General features: G+C 30.6%; 2 protein-coding genes across 2 annotated transcripts; both read right to left on the reverse strand.

Annotated features, from left to right (window-relative positions):
- Positions 1–4,844: 4,844 nt before the first annotated feature.
- LOC110821154 (deoxypodophyllotoxin synthase-like) lies at positions 4,845–6,781 on the reverse strand. The gene is made up of 3 exons (XM_022050883.2): positions 6,192–6,781; positions 5,723–6,044; positions 4,845–5,247 (listed from the first exon to the last, which is right to left on the reverse strand). Exons 1-3 carry the CDS (start codon positions 6,563–6,565, stop codon positions 4,999–5,001), a joined length of 945 nt encoding a protein of 314 aa, XP_021906575.1. The 5' UTR covers positions 6,566–6,781; the 3' UTR covers positions 4,845–4,998.
- Positions 6,782–16,294: 9,513 nt separating this feature from the next.
- On the reverse strand, positions 16,295–17,933 carry LOC110806473 (deoxypodophyllotoxin synthase-like). Its single transcript, XM_022031352.2, has 3 exons — positions 17,482–17,933; positions 16,818–17,139; positions 16,295–16,716 (listed from the first exon to the last, which is right to left on the reverse strand). Exons 1-3 carry the CDS (start codon positions 17,853–17,855, stop codon positions 16,468–16,470), a joined length of 945 nt encoding a protein of 314 aa, XP_021887044.1. The 5' UTR covers positions 17,856–17,933; the 3' UTR covers positions 16,295–16,467.
- Between the last annotated feature and the right edge of the window lie 684 nt (positions 17,934–18,617).

Raw genomic sequence — 18,617 nt, forward strand, 5'->3', positions numbered from 1 at the left:
AAGAACAATGTGGTAGCGGATGCGCTCAGCAAAAATAATGCAGGTATATTTGCTTATTTAATAGTTTCTGAATGCAGGGTAGTAGGGGCTACACAATAGATACGAATTCAAGACTTGAAGAGGGTTACATGTTTGGCCCACTTGACTGTCTAACCCAAATTAATCCAGAGAATAAATAAAATCCAATTAACAGATTCCACCATAACAACTCTCAAGAATGATGCAGAATAGGGAGTAAATCTAGAATTTCGAGTTTCTGCCGATGGATTACTCGGGTTTCAGTATAGGGTGTGTATTTCAGATGACAATGAACTAAATAGGAACATCATGACAAATGCTCATACCTCAAAGTTCGTCATACATCCTAAAAGTACTAAAATGTATCAAAGTATGTGACTCCAATTTTGGTAGAGCAGGATGAAAAGAGAGATAGCCAACTTTCTCTCCAAGTGTCTGGTATGTCAACAGGTTTAGGTAGAGCATCAACACTTAGACGAGTTACTTCAGCCATTACTGATTTTAGATTAGAAGTGGGAACATATCACAATGGATTTTGTGACAAGGTTTCTTGAGGCACGCTCAGAACATGATGCTATCTAGGTAATTATCGACTGACTCACCAAGTCCTCTCCTTGATTATCAAGATTACCGACCCCTTAGGCAAGTTAGTAAGAATCTATATCTGGGAGATAGTCAGGTTACATAGAGTTCCGGTGACAGTGGTATCCGACAGAGATTCCAGGTTTACTTTTCAATTTTGGTCTAATTTTTAGCAAGTTGTGGGAACGAAACTGTTCTTTAGCACTGCATTCTACCCTCAAACTGATGGACAATCAGAGAGGACGATTCGCACACTGGAAGTTATGCTCCAAATTTGTGTTCTAGATTTCAGAGGACATTGGGATGATCACCTACCTTTGATAGAGTTCACCTACAATAACAGCTATTAAATAAGTATCGACATGACCCCGTATGAAGCATTATATGGTCAACCCTGTAGGTCGTCAATCTGTTGGAAAGAGGTAGTGATAAAAAATTGTTTGGCCTAGATCTTGTGGAGGAGAATACAATCAAGATAGTTAAGATCAGGAAGAACATCCAGACAACTCAGAGTAGATAGAAGAATTATGCGAACACCCGGATGAGGGATTTAGAATTTGAGAAATGCGATCTAGTGTTTCTTAAAGTCACCCCCCTTTCAAGGGAATAAACAGGTTTGAAAAGAGAGAAAAATTAAATCCCCAGTTTATTGAGTCATTTAAAATCTTAGACAGGATTGGTATGTCCATCTACAGACTAGCACTACCTCCAAAGCTATCCAGAATTCATAATGTGTTTCATGTGTTCATACTATGCAAGTACAACTCGAACCCCTCACACATCTTGTCCTAAAAGCCCCTTTCACTCTAGGAGGATCTATTTTATGAGGAGGTGTCAGTAGACATTGTAGACAAGAAGAACAAAGTGTTTCACAACAAAGAAATTCTCTTTGTCAATGTCCTATGGCAGAATCATACTCAGGAAGAAGCCACTTGGGAATTAGAATCAGACTTCAGAACCTAGTACTCCTTGCTGTTCGACTAAATGAGAGGATGAAAAATTTAAGTAACTAATTTTTTTTAAGGAGAGAGAGTTGTAATACTCGGGCCTGAAAATCGGCTTGAGATTTTCATTTTAATTATAAAAAATTATATGAATAATTAAATAGATTTATTTTAAATTTAATTTTATTAAAATTTTGAGAAAAAAGAGTTAGAGACGGAATTAAAAATAATTTTGGAGAAAATGGGTGAAATTTTAAATTCGGGGGGTATTTTTGAAAGAAAATTTAAAAACAAGGGATTAAAACGTAAAAAGAAAAAGTTTAACCACTTAGGACGGCCCAATCAACAACCTGAGTGAAACAGAGAACGTTGCGTGGTAGGCAAGCTAACATCGGCTCTACACAGGAGGCCACACAGGCGATCCGCAAGCTTGGAGATTCGACAGCCCAGATCACATCTCGCGCACATGGACGATCAGATGTATTCCTTCTTTAGATGCTATCGAACAAACGAGATTGATTGCAATGGACAACCTAAATTCGTCCATGTAATCAACCTAAACGAAAAATCATCAAATGGTCCTACTCACTCCACGTATCCCCCAACGGACGGCCCAAATCAACACAGAATTAATATTTAAACATCGTGTCGCAGGAGAACCTAACCTTAGCCACCCATCCCTCGCCAGAAAAGAAGAACCAAACGACGGAGAAAGAGGCCGATCCCCCGTCGCCGCTGCACTGGAGCCACCGTCGACTGTAAAAAAGATAAATTTTCCCCTCTGCACTCGAAATTCGATTCTAAGCCTGCTTGTGGTCATATCGGAGAAAAATGGACGGTGGGTGAGCCGAAAACTGTAGGCAAACCCCGGCAGAGCTGCCACAGCCAAGACCCTAAAACTCCTATGATGAACCCCTTCCTGTTTCCCGTTTCACACAATTTATTAACCATTGTGTTCATCGTCCTTTTCTGTGTAGGTTACCTGGAGAAGAAACCCTAACCACAAAGGAGAACCAGTAGAGCTACTGCAATCGGAGACCCCCATTGCCAGTAGGTTCGGTTGTTTTTTATTTTTTGGCCAATCGAGGTCTCATAATATATTTTTTCATAGGGATACGTGTAAAACTAGTAAAAACTGGCCAGACCGAGGTGAACTGCCACCGTGGGCGGTGGAGCGGGAGCTGGAGCACGGCGACACCGCCGTGTCGGAACCCTAAAATTGGCCAAAATAGATTTTCAACACTGATTTTGAGTTTTTGGATTATTTTTAGGTATATGACAAATATTTTAATTTCCGCAGAAAAAATTTAAGAAACTCAAGCCTTGTTAAGAAGCATAGTGAATAGTACGACATTTCAAAATACTGATTCGGGCATGGATCCCTCACCCTATTCTCTTTTATAGTAAATTGAGGACTAATAATTGATGATTATATATTTTGTAAAAATTTAAAAAATCTTAAAAATAATTATAGGTCACTAGTGGAGCCGGAACCAGTTAGCTCATATTTGTCATGATTTCCTGTTTAATTTCATATACTGCTTAAATTATTTACTATTATATTGTGAGTATTAAATTGATAGTTTGATGATCTTTTTGGTTATTTAGTTTATTTAGTTCCTCCTGCATTGTTTATTTAGTTATCTAGTTACTTGGTTATTCGGTTATGTTAAACTATATCACTCACTTAGATGCCGTTTAAATCAATCTATGAATATGTAATGAGATGTTGGTATGCATTTGGTGATTGTTTGGATGATTAGAATCTATATAAATGAAAGCTTACTGAGTATTCTAAAAAATAGTGGATGGACTTGGTACATAGGGAACCCTACCGTAGATATTACCTCAGTTGGACATGCCTAAGAAGTCTCACACCAGAAGAATTTTGGGAGATATGGTTCACCTTCATACTGAACGGGGTATCGAGGCAATGAGTTTTTGACGCCCCATTATTGGACAAGATATGGGGACGGCCGAGTAGATTGTGAAATCTTAATACTGAGTCTACGAGTAGAGAGATATCCCTATGGACCTCCAGGGGTCTCAGTAAGTAGGTTAAAAAGAAGTATTACTGATCTTATACATAAACATAAAATATTACTTGGTTATTTGTCTTTATAGGTTATTTTTGAAAAAACTTGTAACAGTAAGTATGAAATAAAACGTTTTAGAATTAAATCTATTTACTTAAATCAAAAGCTCCATTAGTTGTTTTGTTATTTTTACCAACACTCAATTTTTCGTATCAATTATTAGTATAATATTTTTACTGGGGTAGTGTAGCTCACCATTTTATTAATTATTTCAGATCAAGAAGATCAAGATCCAAATTCTGATCAGTAAGAGGGTTGTGAGTAGTTTACTTTCCTGACTTCCTTTAGGTGTTAGTGAAGGTTAACCCATAGGGTATCTATTTATTTGTTTTTAACTACTGTTTGTGTTTTTTATGAACCAATGTAGGAGGGACATTTTTTGTAACCCTATTGGTATTCCAATTTACTGTGTAAAGAATGTAAACCGTAACATTATTATTCATTTCCACATTTAAAATATAAATTCATTTCTTTTGCGTTCGAGGTCTTTACAGGGGGTCCATAGAGGCATTGGTAAGCGGGTAAGAAGGTAAATTACTATTATTCTTCATTTAAATATGAAATAAAATGCTATCCTAGTTATTGTCTTTATAGATTGGTTTTGAAAACTCATAAGGGTAAGTATAGGAATAATGATTTTTATGTTAAATGATTTTATTTAAAAAGAAATAATGACTCCATTAGTTGTTTATGATTTTTACCAACCTTTAATTTTTCGTATCGGTGTTAAACGTGATATTCTTACTAAGTTACTGTAACTCATCCCCCTATTTAACCATTTTCAGATCAAGAAGACCAAGATCCAAATCGTCAATAGTAAGAAGAAAGTTACGAATGAAGAAGCATCCTGCATTCCACAAAAGTTGCCCAGCGGAGCTTAACTCCATAGGATCTTTAGTTATGTTTTCTTTTATTTATTTATTCTGTTATTGAAAAACTTTCTTAAAGTGATATTTCGGTAATCCTATTGGGCATCCCAATTCATTATATAAGAAATGTGAACCCTAAACTCTAAATTAGTTCTGATACTATTTTATTGATTCAATATTTCTATATTTATTAAATTATGGGTCTTTACAAGTTTGGAACCTTCAAAAAGAATATATAACTTGGCTCGTCATTATACATGTGTTGAGTTCTTTATTGTTTCATATTTTATAAATTTATAACAAATTATTATGTCATATTTATTCAAATGATCAATTATTTTATTTTAAATGATGCTAGATTACAACATAGTGTACAAAACACTTTATTTTTCCAATTAGAAAAAAGAACATGGCACACATCATTTTACATAAAGACAGTTGGGATATTTCCAACATTATTACATATATATTTAGTTTACAAATGAAGTTTCAAGTACCACAATAAGCTTTGAGGACGTTGTACTTGCATTTTTTACCACCACTTTTCACATAGAAACGAATAAAGCTAATTTGATCAAATGGCTTGTATTGTAAAGGATGTTCTTCATCTACAAGTTCTTCTGGCACTTTTATTAAGTCTTTTTGAAATGAAAAAAATGCCAATGAATATCTTATTTCGTTTTCATTCTCTACGAGAATCCGGTGGTAACCAGGTTTAATCCTTTCGTTACTCCACGCCTAAAAATTAAACAAATACATGAGTACTTCAAAAATTAATCATAATTAAACCAAAATTCTTGAAAACATATTTGAAGGGTAAATAAAAGGACAAACTGAAAACTTTTCTACAAGATTTCATTATAGTCTATTTAGCTTTGCCAAAGCCTTAATTATAAGTGTAATTCTTGAAGAGGTCCCTAATTTATATCTCGATCAAGCCTTTTAGAAGAATTCGTGGCATTTTATTGACCAAATCAAGATTTTAGAAAACAATAATAATTACTCAAGTTTACAAACCCAGCCTAGAACTTGATATATCAAAAGGGTCTTTGGTTATATTAACATAAGACAAAATTAATCTACCTATACATAAAGCTAGAATTTTAAGTATTACCTTCTACAATTATATCATTTATTTGATAATAATATAGGTAAAGGTTATTTCTATAGAATACTATATCTCAATTTAATTAATAAAAATAAAGTAACTTACCATGCAAGCATCACCCGCCATAACCACAAAAGAAGAAGGTGAGGGCTCAAAAAAAATCCAGCTTCCGTCTTTTGTTCTTAACTCTAAACCTTTAACATGATTCTGATGAAGTATAGTTAAAAAGGTCTTGTCTGAGTGGGACACAAAGTCAACCTTGTCTTCTTCTTTTGTGGGTCTCATATATTTGACTAGTTTTAGGAGATAAGTGGAAGACTCTACGTGGGACTCGTAATGCTTTTCTATCCCGTAGCTTTCAAAAACCATTCTCATCACTATTTGCTCAAGTTTCGCCACCAATTGTGCATACAAATGAGCACATTCACTGCAACATATTAAAAACAAAATATATTATTTCATCTATATTCTTAGAATACTTTATACTATACTAAAGAATTTATTATTCTGTTTAAAAGAATGAAAAAGAAAAAATTACGAGTGTTTGTAAAGAAAATATAACTCCAATTTTTACCAAAAGCGATCATTGCCTTGTGGCCACATGAGCTTTGTGAAGTTTTGGCATGCTTCAAGAACAGTGGCATCGTCAATGCCCAAGCTTTCATGTAAAGGAATATTTGATATTTTAGACATGTAACCAAAAGAAGGTTTAGGGTTAAAGTTTTTCATTTTAGTCTCATGGGGAAGGTCAAGCGCCTCCTCAGTCACGCTGAAGATAGAATTGTGAAAGTCTAAAGAAATTTGGTCGTACTCAGCTATGAACCAACCTTGTTCTTCTAGTGCCCTACGCACTGAATCACGAGCTGCCACCCATGAACTTGTACCTGCCTTAAGCTTTTCAGTCGAGAAATCAATTACAGGAATGTTAGCCTCACCTTCCGAACCCATAGTGATATCCTTCTCTCTCTTTCTCTAGGCTAATAAGTAACTTGAGGATCCAAAGTAACTGTACTAGCTATATATACATATTTTAAAAGTGGCATTGTTAATAATATATAATGGGACGACACTAGAATTGGTCGATACGGCTACATAAGTCGTATACACCTGTCTCTATATCTACCTACATATATAGTTAGTTATATATATTGCATGCATAATGTATAGAACTCAACTAGTTAATGAGTCAGTTTATGATTTGTGACAGCAAAACATAAAAAAAAAGATTAATAAATCGAGTCTAAAAATTAATTTTAATTTGCAAAGGAGAAAACGTAACAAATAAATATATCAAAGCGAACGCCAATTATACATGCAATCCATATATATATATATATATATATAGAGAGAGAGAGAGAGAGAGAGAGAGAGACTAATTCCCAATGACAGGGAACAAATATGTTTTTTTTTTGTTCAGTTCATGGGTGGCCGGCTATTCTTTATTGTCATCGATATAAATGTAGTATTTTTTATTTTGGAGAGCTCTTAAATGTCGTGTATGTTCGATTATCGTATACCTTGTACCAAAAATATATTAAATATGATGGTCAAGTGTATATATAAATATATATCAGTACTAGGTTATGGAGATGTAATACTTTAATTTACACATTATATTTAGATACATGTAAAAATTGATAACTTATATTTAAGAAATAAAATTCATTTTGGCTTTTATGTTGTCATAATATCAAGGTTTAATTTCTTGATACAAAAAGGAAATTGTTTCGAAGCATAATATATGTTATTATAGTGTAATTTTCTCTACATTTATGCTACAAAAGAATTTTAAATATTGCGATATAAACAGCATAATATTCATTTATTATAATATTTCATATAATATCTTATAAAATGTAAATCACCTTGGTTAATTCATAAAAAAAAATATATATTATATGGAAGGTAGGAGGCACTAGCTTTCTAAGTGCCGTTCAAGTTACTTAATCATTCTAACAAAAATATTAATTAAAAAATACAACTACTAAAAATATTTTCAAATGTCGTCATTAACACCATATATAATCATTGATGCAATAATGGAAGAAGTAATTAACTATTAAAAGAAAGCACGTCAACAACTAAATGACTATACTTTGCTTAACCTCTTTTAACTCTACTTTCTTCCTCATCTCTAATTGTCGTTGTCTTATATTTAGATATAATTTATTGGTATAGAACCAGATCAAACTAGAGATTAAATAAGAAAAGACGTCCAGACTAAATATTAAACTCTTTTGATTTCAATTTGAATTGGACTAATGTTTCTAGGTTTGATCCGGTCTAGGTTGAAAAACAACTGAATTTCTTTCTTATTTTCAAATTTTTTGAATTATTTTTATTTTTTAAAAATTGACAAGAAATAATTGACTATGTTTATTTGCTTTTTGGTAGTATGATTTCTAGAGCAGACTTGAATGAGTTTTATGCTGAGTTTGCAAGCCCTGTTGGCTAGAAAGGTATAGTTTGTATCTCATAAACATGAGAATGACTCTTAGCAAACAATTTTTTTAATATATGTATCTTCGTTTTTCTACAATAGACCCTAACATCCTTGATATAACGACTCCGAAAATTTTAAAAGAAATAAGTTTTAAATTTAGTGCGGAAGCGATATAAATAGTTAGGGTTTACATTCTTTACACAATAACTGAAAGTGCCAAATAGAGCTTACAAGAATAATCATTCTAAATTAACAATTAATAACCGAGAAAATAAATTAAAAATAAACAACTGAACGTCCTACTCGCAATCCTCTTGTGGATCAGGTTCTGGATCCTGATTCTCTTAATCTGAAATGGTTAATGAAAAAATGAGCTACACTAGCCTAGTAAAAATATCACGCTACTCACTGATACAGAAATGAAGGTTGGTAGAAATCATAAAAACAACAAATGAAGCTCTTAATTTAGCAAAATCGTTCATCATAAATAAAATCATTTACCGTCTACTTACTGTAACGAGATTTACAAAAATAACCTATAGAGGCAATGACATAGCACATATTATGATTTCATATGCAATCGATTTGAACAATAATTTTCTCTTTTATCAGCCTACTGGTATCCATAGGAGCTCATAGAGATGTCCCTACAATGCGTGAACTATTTCCTTTAATATTTTCAATTAACAGGTCGTCCTCATACCCTGTCCGGTATGAGCCCTAAATTACTAAACCTTGATAACCCGTCCGGTATAAGGGTAAAACGAGTCGTCCCCATACCCCGTTCGGTATGAACGCCAAATTATCAAACCTCGATACCTCGTCCGGTATGAGGAAATATTTATAGTAGGGTTCCCTATGTATTCGGTCTGTCCACCATCTCCTAGGATATCCAATAAGGTTGTTGTTTCATTCATTTACTTAATCAAATAGTTTTCCAACTTCTTTTAATTTCTAGCTTCTCAATTCAACGATAATCACATGAAGCAATCAATACATGCATTCCAACTATAAGATCAATCAATCAGGTATGGTCATACATTTAAACTATAAAATAAATCAACAGAATCAACAATGAATGATTTTCGGTTCTAACTCCATTAGTAACATGTAATTAATCATAATATTTTTTATACTGCCCAAAACACTGTATTATTATTATTAATTAGATTTTAATTATATAACAGAGAATAAAGTTACTCACATTGATGCCCGAAATGTTAGACTTGTTGATTACGCCTACTGGTGGTCATTGGGTTCCTTGAATTTTTTTTCGATGATTAAAACACACTTCAAATACCTAGAAATATCCCAAAAAATAATCAGTGTCAGGACCTCTTCTTGGCCAATTCTGAAACTCCAGCGACAGCACCACTGCCCGCAGCGGTAATTTACCTCGGGTCAGCTATTTTTGGACGTTTTCGATCGAATTCGGCTGGTTTTGTATCAATCACTGCAAGAAAACATGTTAAGAGACATCGATTGGCCGAAAAAATAAAAAATCGAAACTCACTGGTAGCGGGGTTCTCCGGTGCGGCGACTCCGCCTGCTCACCTTTGCGGTTGGGTGTTTTGCTTCAGTCAACCTATTGAGAAGGAAACAGTGATTACAAGAACGGAAATCGAGAATGGCCTCATCAGAGGCAGTTTTTGTAATTTTTCGGGGCGGTACCATCGGGTTTTGCCCGTAGTTTGCGCGTGGGAACGAATTTGGACTGTCCAATCGCAGGTATGCGGATCGCCCGCGTCGCCTTCCATGCGGCATCGCGTCAGTGTCCCTTGCCACGCGACGCGTTCCGATTCGTCGGGGCTGCTGACTAAGCGTCCTGCGTGGTACAATTTTTTAAAATTACGTTTTGACTTTAGTTTTCGAATTTTCTTTTAAAAATATCTCTAAAATCCAAAATTTCACCCTTTTTTTCGAAAATTATTTTCAATTTTATCCTCCATTTAATTTTCTTCATTTTTACATTGATTAATAATTTATAAAATTAAAAATTAAATTTTATACATTAAATAAAAAATTCAAAAATTATATTTACATATTAATTTTAAACATTTTAAAATTAATTAAGGGTATTACACTTGAGGTGGATGAAGGTTTGACGGAAGACAAATCCATAATCTTTTTAGTATATCGGGCATTCTAATGTAATTTAAGAAAATATTATCTAATTAAAATCATATTTATAGGAACACATGTTTTGAACATTGTCTTAAGTTATCCATTAATATTACTGTAGACACTTTTTTTTCTTAATACACTTATAATTCGAGAAATGTAGACACTTTTTTTTCTTAATACACTTATAATTCGAGAAATGTGACGTATGACACACTAGATATCATTTTCTTAATCAACATATACGATCTACCTTTTCAAATCAATCGCAACATTATTATGTACTTTGCTATGGTAGTGGATGTTCATTTTCATTATGGCAAATAAATATGAGCTTATCTCAACAAAATGGATAATAGGAAGAGGGTTTTCTTGAAAAGGCATCATAATTTTTTGATGTTAAGAATGTACAGCTTGCCTTTTTAATATTTTTATTTATTATTCATTATTAATCTTTATCTCGAATTGCCTAATAATATTAATTTTTTTAGCTTTACTCGGGTGTTTGAAGTATAACGAAGAGAATGATGGAGCTCGAGTTGTAGATTTACTCATGAGCTGGATATTTTTTGTTTTTAGTAAAAGAATATATTTAATATTTTAAAGTGTGAATTCAGTTTGTGAATACTAGGAACAAATGCGAATTCAATTACTAAATATCCATATTTATAATCACTTTAAATATTTAAAATAATTAAATTTATAACTTAATTAATGATAAGAATGCAATATTCAAATTATGCATAGATATTCAAATCTTGTGTAGCGGGCGATTGGTATGAGGAAAGAACTGTACCGACAACAAAGCATCTATACCAGCAGTTTGTCCATTCATACGGATCGAACCTATACAAGCAGAAAAGTGTTGATACAAGTGAATGCCTTTTGTCAATTAAAACTTTTATTGAGATTAAAATACTTATTCTGACAGTCTGCATAGCAATTTGTGTGAATTATGTTAAAAGATAACGGACGATGTTTTTATTGGTACAGCCTCCTAACATCTATACCAACAAAAAAGTATCTAAAACTACTACTACTTTAGAATTCAATGCTCTAATTATCAAGATATGGGAGTGATGTAGTCATGCTAGAATTATTGCTCTTAATCTTGTTTTGCAACTGGTTTTTTTTTTTCTAAGAATTAAAGGTAAACTAATTGCGGATCGAATCTTTTAAATAGCATGCACAACCTTCCTACTTAACATCCAACTTAAAGAGTTCACAAAATCATAAATTTTCATCTACTACAGCAGTCTTTTTCTAGCAATCCAAACAATTTGCGAAATCAAATAGGGTTAAATCCTTTTCGCTATCAATCATGCCAAAATCAAAGACATGCATGTGGCCTTTATCATATGCGTGTGGCTATTGCTATAGCTCGACATATCATTATTAGTGAAGTATCATAAAGATCTTGCCATTATTCGAGGGACCAAAATAATTCTCTTATTTCATTAAGGATTCTATTATGATTTTGCAATGAAATAATCATACCCTTCAAGAGATCTTTTAACCTCTCACTTTAATACCTCAAAAGGTTTTTCAAGATTAACACTTAGATTACAAAGGTCAATAGAACGAAACTACAGGTAGCTTGTGAATATATTGTTTTAGCATTACGTCGAGTTTAATTTAAATTTTAATGTTATTGAATAAAGATAAAAATTTAACAGATAATAATATGATAAAAATTTGAATGAAAATAAAATTATTATTCTACACAATTCCTTGTTTGATTGTATTCTTATTATTCCTCCATTGCCAGGTGATGCTACAAAGTTCAACCTGGTTATAAAATTGAAGGTATTTAATTTAATTATACGCATTAAATATGTAAGTTATAATTATCTTTCTACATATTATTTAAACATACATGAATTGAATGACAACAAATTTTTTTTTTCGAACCCAACAATATGTTAATTCTTTAAATATATTAATTATTAAATGGTCACATAATTAGTAACGAATAAATTAATCAAATAAGTTTTTGGTGACTTTATGAGCCCATTATTTTAGTATTAAATAATTAATACAATTAGAGTCACAATCTAATTGGACCACCTTTATATTTTAATTTTTAGAGGGTCTGGACATATCCTTGGCTCTGTATACATATACACTTTCATCTTTTTTAATTATCATTATTTTATGTTTAAATTATAACTATAACAAAATAACAAATATGATATAACAAGTAATTATCATTGTGGTCCTATGAAAAATCAGTAATAATAAAAAAAAAATGTCTTTATAAGATTTAATTATCCTCGTTCTTATTTAAATCGTAATTAATTATAAGGAAATAAGAAATTTGGTGACAAATAAATATCAATGTGGTCCTCCTATATATGACTAATTGTTCATAATACAAAAATGTTTTTAATAATAAATTGGAGATGCACGTAATATAAGATTTATTATCTTCATTGTTATTAAAAAAAAATGATTCTAATTGATTATAAGAAAATGAAAAATTAATATAATGACATAATTATCAATTTGGTCCTATGACTGATCATTGATAGATATATAATACAATTTATATATATATATATATAATAAATGGGTGTAAATATTATAATATTTAATTTTTTCCCATATTCTTTAAATTATAATTATAACACTATCAAATAAAAATATAATGTGGTCCAATGACTAATAATCAATAATACAAAAAATATTTTTTTTATAATACATGAGGTGAGATGTAAGTAAGAATCTAACATGTAATAATTTTCATTCTTTGTTTTAATTATGATTATAACTTAACAAAAAATATAATGACATAATCATCTTAATTATTGATTATACAAAAATATTTTTATAATAAATGGGTTTAATTAATATAAAATCTTGTTTTATTAGAATCAATTACGCGACTTAATTAGATTTCTTTTATTAGAGGCCAAACTTAAAAATGACGCACATATTTTAGTAAAATATTTTTATAATATTCTAAAATATCAAAATATGTCTCTGAAATTTTTTTATATTTAAATTAATTTATGTTTAAACATATTATATATTGCAGAAACGAAATCTTTTGCACATGAAGAAGCTAATTAATGGGACAAATACAAAAATATATTTTTTTTATTTTTTATTTTTATAAAATAATATTTTAATTATTAAAAATAAAAAATTCTATAACACGTGGAATTGAAGTATATATGGGTTATTTTAATTAGAAAATATGATTAATATTAATAAACAAAATATAATTTGAATATTAAAAAAGAATCACCCTCAATTTTCTTCCCCCAGCTTCTCCATGCAAACACACAAGAGAAAAATATAAGTAAATAAATAAGCAATCATCATTTTCTCACTTTCTATCTGCAACCAGAGAAAACCCTAACCAGTGAATTAAATTGTTTTCCCGTCAATCTAATCTATCCCTGTTTGCTCTTTTTTCTTTTCTTTCTTCCATTAACATTAACGCCAACAATGGCCTGAGACTGGAAAGTTACTTGACGTTAAGGAAGGAAGATCTGTTGTGGAAGCAGATTTGAAGATTGATAATGAACTGGTTCCTCTAGGAGATCTATAATTTGCGACATTCATAATTACGAGGAGCATATGCTTCTCCCAACCATCGAGTCAGTCATAGATCTTCGACTACTCAAGAAAATTTTATCAAAAGCTTTGTGACTAGTAATAACTTGGGTACGTTTGAATTATTCAAATAAATTTAGAATTTAGATAAAGAGAACAAGATTAGTTTCTAGAAAGAAGTTTGGTGCGGAAAACCCTTCTTTGATAACTAATTTTTATTTGCAGCCTAATTTGATATTTCACGCAAAACTTAAAAACATAATAATACAATAAGAAACTCTTGTACTATTTAAAAAAATTCAAATTGATTCGTAAACAATTTTTTGGTTTAAATACAATCTGTATTCTTCAGTTTTTTTAAAACTATTCTTATCATTAACGAGACACTATTAGATAAATGCTCACATGACAAGAAGATATTAAATTTTAAAAATATTATCAGCATAGCAATTATATGGTTGGTCCTGTCATTTCTAGTTTATTCATTTATAGAACTATGTTTCTAGATATTGCTTAGTATTTAAATGGCGGCAAAAAAAAATTAGAGTAGCATTAGTGCTGAGAATTTTCTTTATGTCTTGTTGTTGACTTTTTATAAACTTATATTTAATTTATTAACACTTAAAGGTAGACAAAATGAGAGAAAAAGAAAGAAAGAAGGAAACTCGCTGCAAGGATGACAACCACGTGAATATCATGATATTTATATGAACATATCATCGGTCACTAGATATCTATTTAACAATATTAGATATATTATTAGTACAAGGGTAACCAAAAATCAGTAGAAGACTAATTTGAATTTTTTAAAGTAGTACAATGATTTTTTTATATATTATACCTTAAAAATAAAAAATGCCCATTTCTTAATCTTTCTTGATCTATGAATATAAGAATATGTGAATGCTATAATATAAATTTTTAGTCTTTTTTTTGTTCCTTTCTTATCTTTTTCCTTAAAAGTTAAGGACGTAATAAAAAGTTTGTATAAAATAAACAAATAAAAACAACTTCAGAAAATAATCAACTTAGTTTTTCAAAAGATTATTTGGGTACGAACATTGTTTATCTATTCTTTTTATATAAAAAATATATATATACAATCTGTGAGTAAACAACTAAAGAACTTTTTTTTTTTAAATTTTTTGATGATTGTATCGTAGGTGCCTTTAGATGAGGAAAATGTTTAAATGTTTGGAGAGGATTGCGAATCTTAATGTTTCTGCAATGAACATAAATTTTTTTTGGCTTTTTGAAGAGTTATTGGTAATATATATGAATTTTATTTAAGAGTTGAAAAAAACAAGGACCTAATAAAATCAAATTGAACTGCTTAAGTTCGTATCAAATTTTAATTGAAATTGAATTACCATAAGTAGAGTGCGGTTCGTTTTTTTTTTTTTTTAATACTAGGTCAAATTGGCTTCAATTTTGGTGATAAAAACTCATCTGAACTCGATCTGCTACTGTATAAATAATATTACAATTTTTAATACATAATAATTATATACTAAAATATTTTAACATATTTAATGTACAATATTAATATAGATTTAATATATTAATATCCTAGTTATTCTAGTACAACACGGATCACTTTTATTCTGAAATCTACATGGATTGGTACATATTATATTTTTATTAACTTGTCCCAAATTCCGATAAATTTGAATTCCGTTAATTTATAGTTGGGTCAGTTTCGAGTTTTATAAAATTTGTCTTAAACCCAATTATTTGTCATTTTTAATTTATTTGCTTCAATAACTTTATCAAAAAAGAGGATTTGTTCATTTGATTGCATGAATGCTTAATAAAGATCTATTGTTTACCTGAAGGCTTGGGAGGATAACTAGGAGGAAAGTTCTCTCTTGACCTTGGGGGAAAGACTTGGAAAGAGGATGAAGCTTGGTCTTACTCTTACACTAGAATATTTTTGTGTTACTCCCTCCATAATTTGGGTGGAAGACTTCTTTTATATGTATGTGGTGAGTGTTTATTTAGAAAATCCTATAATGAATTTCATTGTAACATATGTCCCCTCCTTGTGGCCTCACTATTTAATGAAAGTATTTTATTAAAACAATTGAGTCATCTTTTTGGTTTAACTTGGACATGTTTAAATGTGGATTAAGCCCAACTAATTAATAAATTTGTCTCATTGTTATTTTATTTAATTAATTATTTTAGTTTTGATTAATAATTTCAAATTTTTGTAAAATTTTAATATCGACCAGAGATATATTTTGATAATATAGAGATCTTTATCTCTTCCAGCAAAATCCAAGTTTATATGGCATCGCAAACATAATAAAAACGATAAAAAATTATTTTCTATACGATCAAGTTGTAAATATATTTACTAGTGGAACAAGATGACAATAATTTTCTTAATACTATGCATCATAAACTTCACTCTTCTACTCCTTTGGGTTGAAGGGTGTTAATCCATTATTTAACTTATTATGTTATTTCATTTATTTCATGTACTTTTACTCGGTATTATATACTAGGTAATATACTTGTTTAACTCACATTAGTGTAAAAGCAAAATATTTTTGGGAACTTTTATGCATTAAGGCTAAGTAATTAAAAAGTTAATTGTATGTTTATGGTGCAAGTAAAAGAGAAGCAACTTGTTTTTATTCACACAAGTGCATTAGAACATGGATGCGTTTGATAACGAAGATTATTTATTATAGGTGAATAATTAATTCATTAGCAGATTTTAAACTCCACAGTAGACTTTGATCATGCTGCGTTCGGATCTCTTCTTGAGATCAATTGTGTTATAGAACTCAAGCAGTCCATCATGATTAAATGGTTTATACTGTAATGGGCGCTCATCATCCACTAACTCCATTGGCGTTTCAATTGTACCACCACGAAATGAAAACAATCCCAATGCATACCTCGCTTCATTTCCTTTCATCACAACTCGATGATAGCAAGATTTTATTCTGTCATTACTCCATGCCTTCCTCAATTTCAATTTAAGGGTAATATGTTATAAAATACTCTTTTGTATCTCAATTAAATTTGAAGCTAAATGATTTTAAAAATGAAATAGAAACTCACCATGCACGCATCACCAGCGAAGACTACAAACCTTGAAGGAGAGGGCTCGAAACCAATCCACTCTCCTTGTTCATTTCTTAATTCTAAACCCTTGATATCATTTTGATGAAGGATAGAGATGAAACTCTTATCAGTGTGAGAAACAAAAGCAATACTAGGCTCTCCAGTCTGAGGTTTTCGGTAATTCAAGAAACGAAGAAGGTAAGTGGTTGCCTTAATTTGAGCATCCAAGTATTTGTCTAGGCCATAGCTTTCAAAAACCATTCTCACAACCATCTGCTCTAATTCTGCCACAATCTTTGCATATCGATGAGCATTTTCACTGAACCCACATGTTAACAGTAACACTGAGCTTGATTCAGTATTTAATTCTATAGAACATAAATGAGATCAAAAATTAAATATTAATAAAGTTTTAAACAAAGCTATCAAATTAAGTATTTATGTGATTCCTTATTAGGAAACACTATCTATGGTTATGGATACGAAGATATTAGTAAAGTTGATTTTGTTATGTATCAATATGTAAATGAAGAATGATTGTTACGTATTAAGTAACTGAGATATAAGAATTAAATAAAAATAAAATAGACAAACTAATAAAAGTAAGTGAAAAAAACATTATATAATTTAAAATTAACTGCATAAAAGAAATATGTTTTACCAGAAATGTTTGTTTCCTTCTGGCCACATCAAATTCATGAACTTTTCACACTCTTCAACATTTGTTGCTCGATCAATCCCCAAGCCTTCGTGGAGAGGAATAGCTTCAATTCTGCCAACATAGCCATGGGCAGGTTTGTGACTAACATTCTGGACTTTAACTTCAAGTGGGAGACTAAATAACTCTTTCATTTGATTAATGATTGTGTTATGATGTTCTAAGGAAACTTTGTCGTACTCCGCAATAAAACAACCATATTCTTCGAGTGCTCTTCGAACTTCTTCGCATTTGGATACCCAAGACTTTGATCCCCGATTTAGGCCTTCCTCAGACAAGTCGATGACAGGAAATTCAATTTGGTTTTGTGAACCCATCTGTTCGCTATTTAGCTCTATGGATGCTTTAGTTAATTTGTAATTAAGTGTGTATAATTAATGAAATGAGTTGTGTTTTTATAAGTGTTCTTGGGATAAATTAAACGATTGTGAAATGGAATATCGCAAGAAATTACAAGGACAAACACATAGGTTTTTTTTTTTTTTTTTGTAATTCTCAATATAATTATATTATAGGAATTAATTATTTATAAATCATGAGAGTCCAAATAATGATTAATAAAATTAAAGCCACTGTCTAAATGGTCCTCCTCCTATATATTTTAATTTTTTGATGGCACAAAAACCGTCTTAAATGCCGACGCATTATATGAGAGGATCCACAATGATATAATACAATCCATTTGCATATTTTTAATCATTTCCTTAGTATAATTAAGATAATAATTATTGTAATAAAGATTAATCATCAACGTGGTCCAATAAATAACATAATTAAATGGATGTAATTAAAATTATCTAATTTGGTTTGGACCACCTATAATTAGAGAATGAGCATTTTGATAATATTTTTTAAGTGAATATTTATAGATTTTGTTAATTAATTCGGACGTGTATATTACTTTTCATAATTTTTAATAAGAACATAGAAGACCCACCATATAAAAATCGAATTTATACTTCTATAAAATAAAAAATTATAGAAGTACCAACCATTTAAATAATATTTTTAAGACAGAAAACTTGAAAACTATAGGTCTAATTAAAACTACCATCAATTAATAATCCCCTTAAGTATAT

This window comes from Carica papaya, chromosome 5 (assembly GCF_054855325.1).
Source record: "Carica papaya isolate Zhongbai chromosome 5, ASM5485532v1, whole genome shotgun sequence".
Classification (NCBI taxonomy): Eukaryota; Viridiplantae; Streptophyta; class Magnoliopsida; order Brassicales; family Caricaceae; genus Carica; species Carica papaya.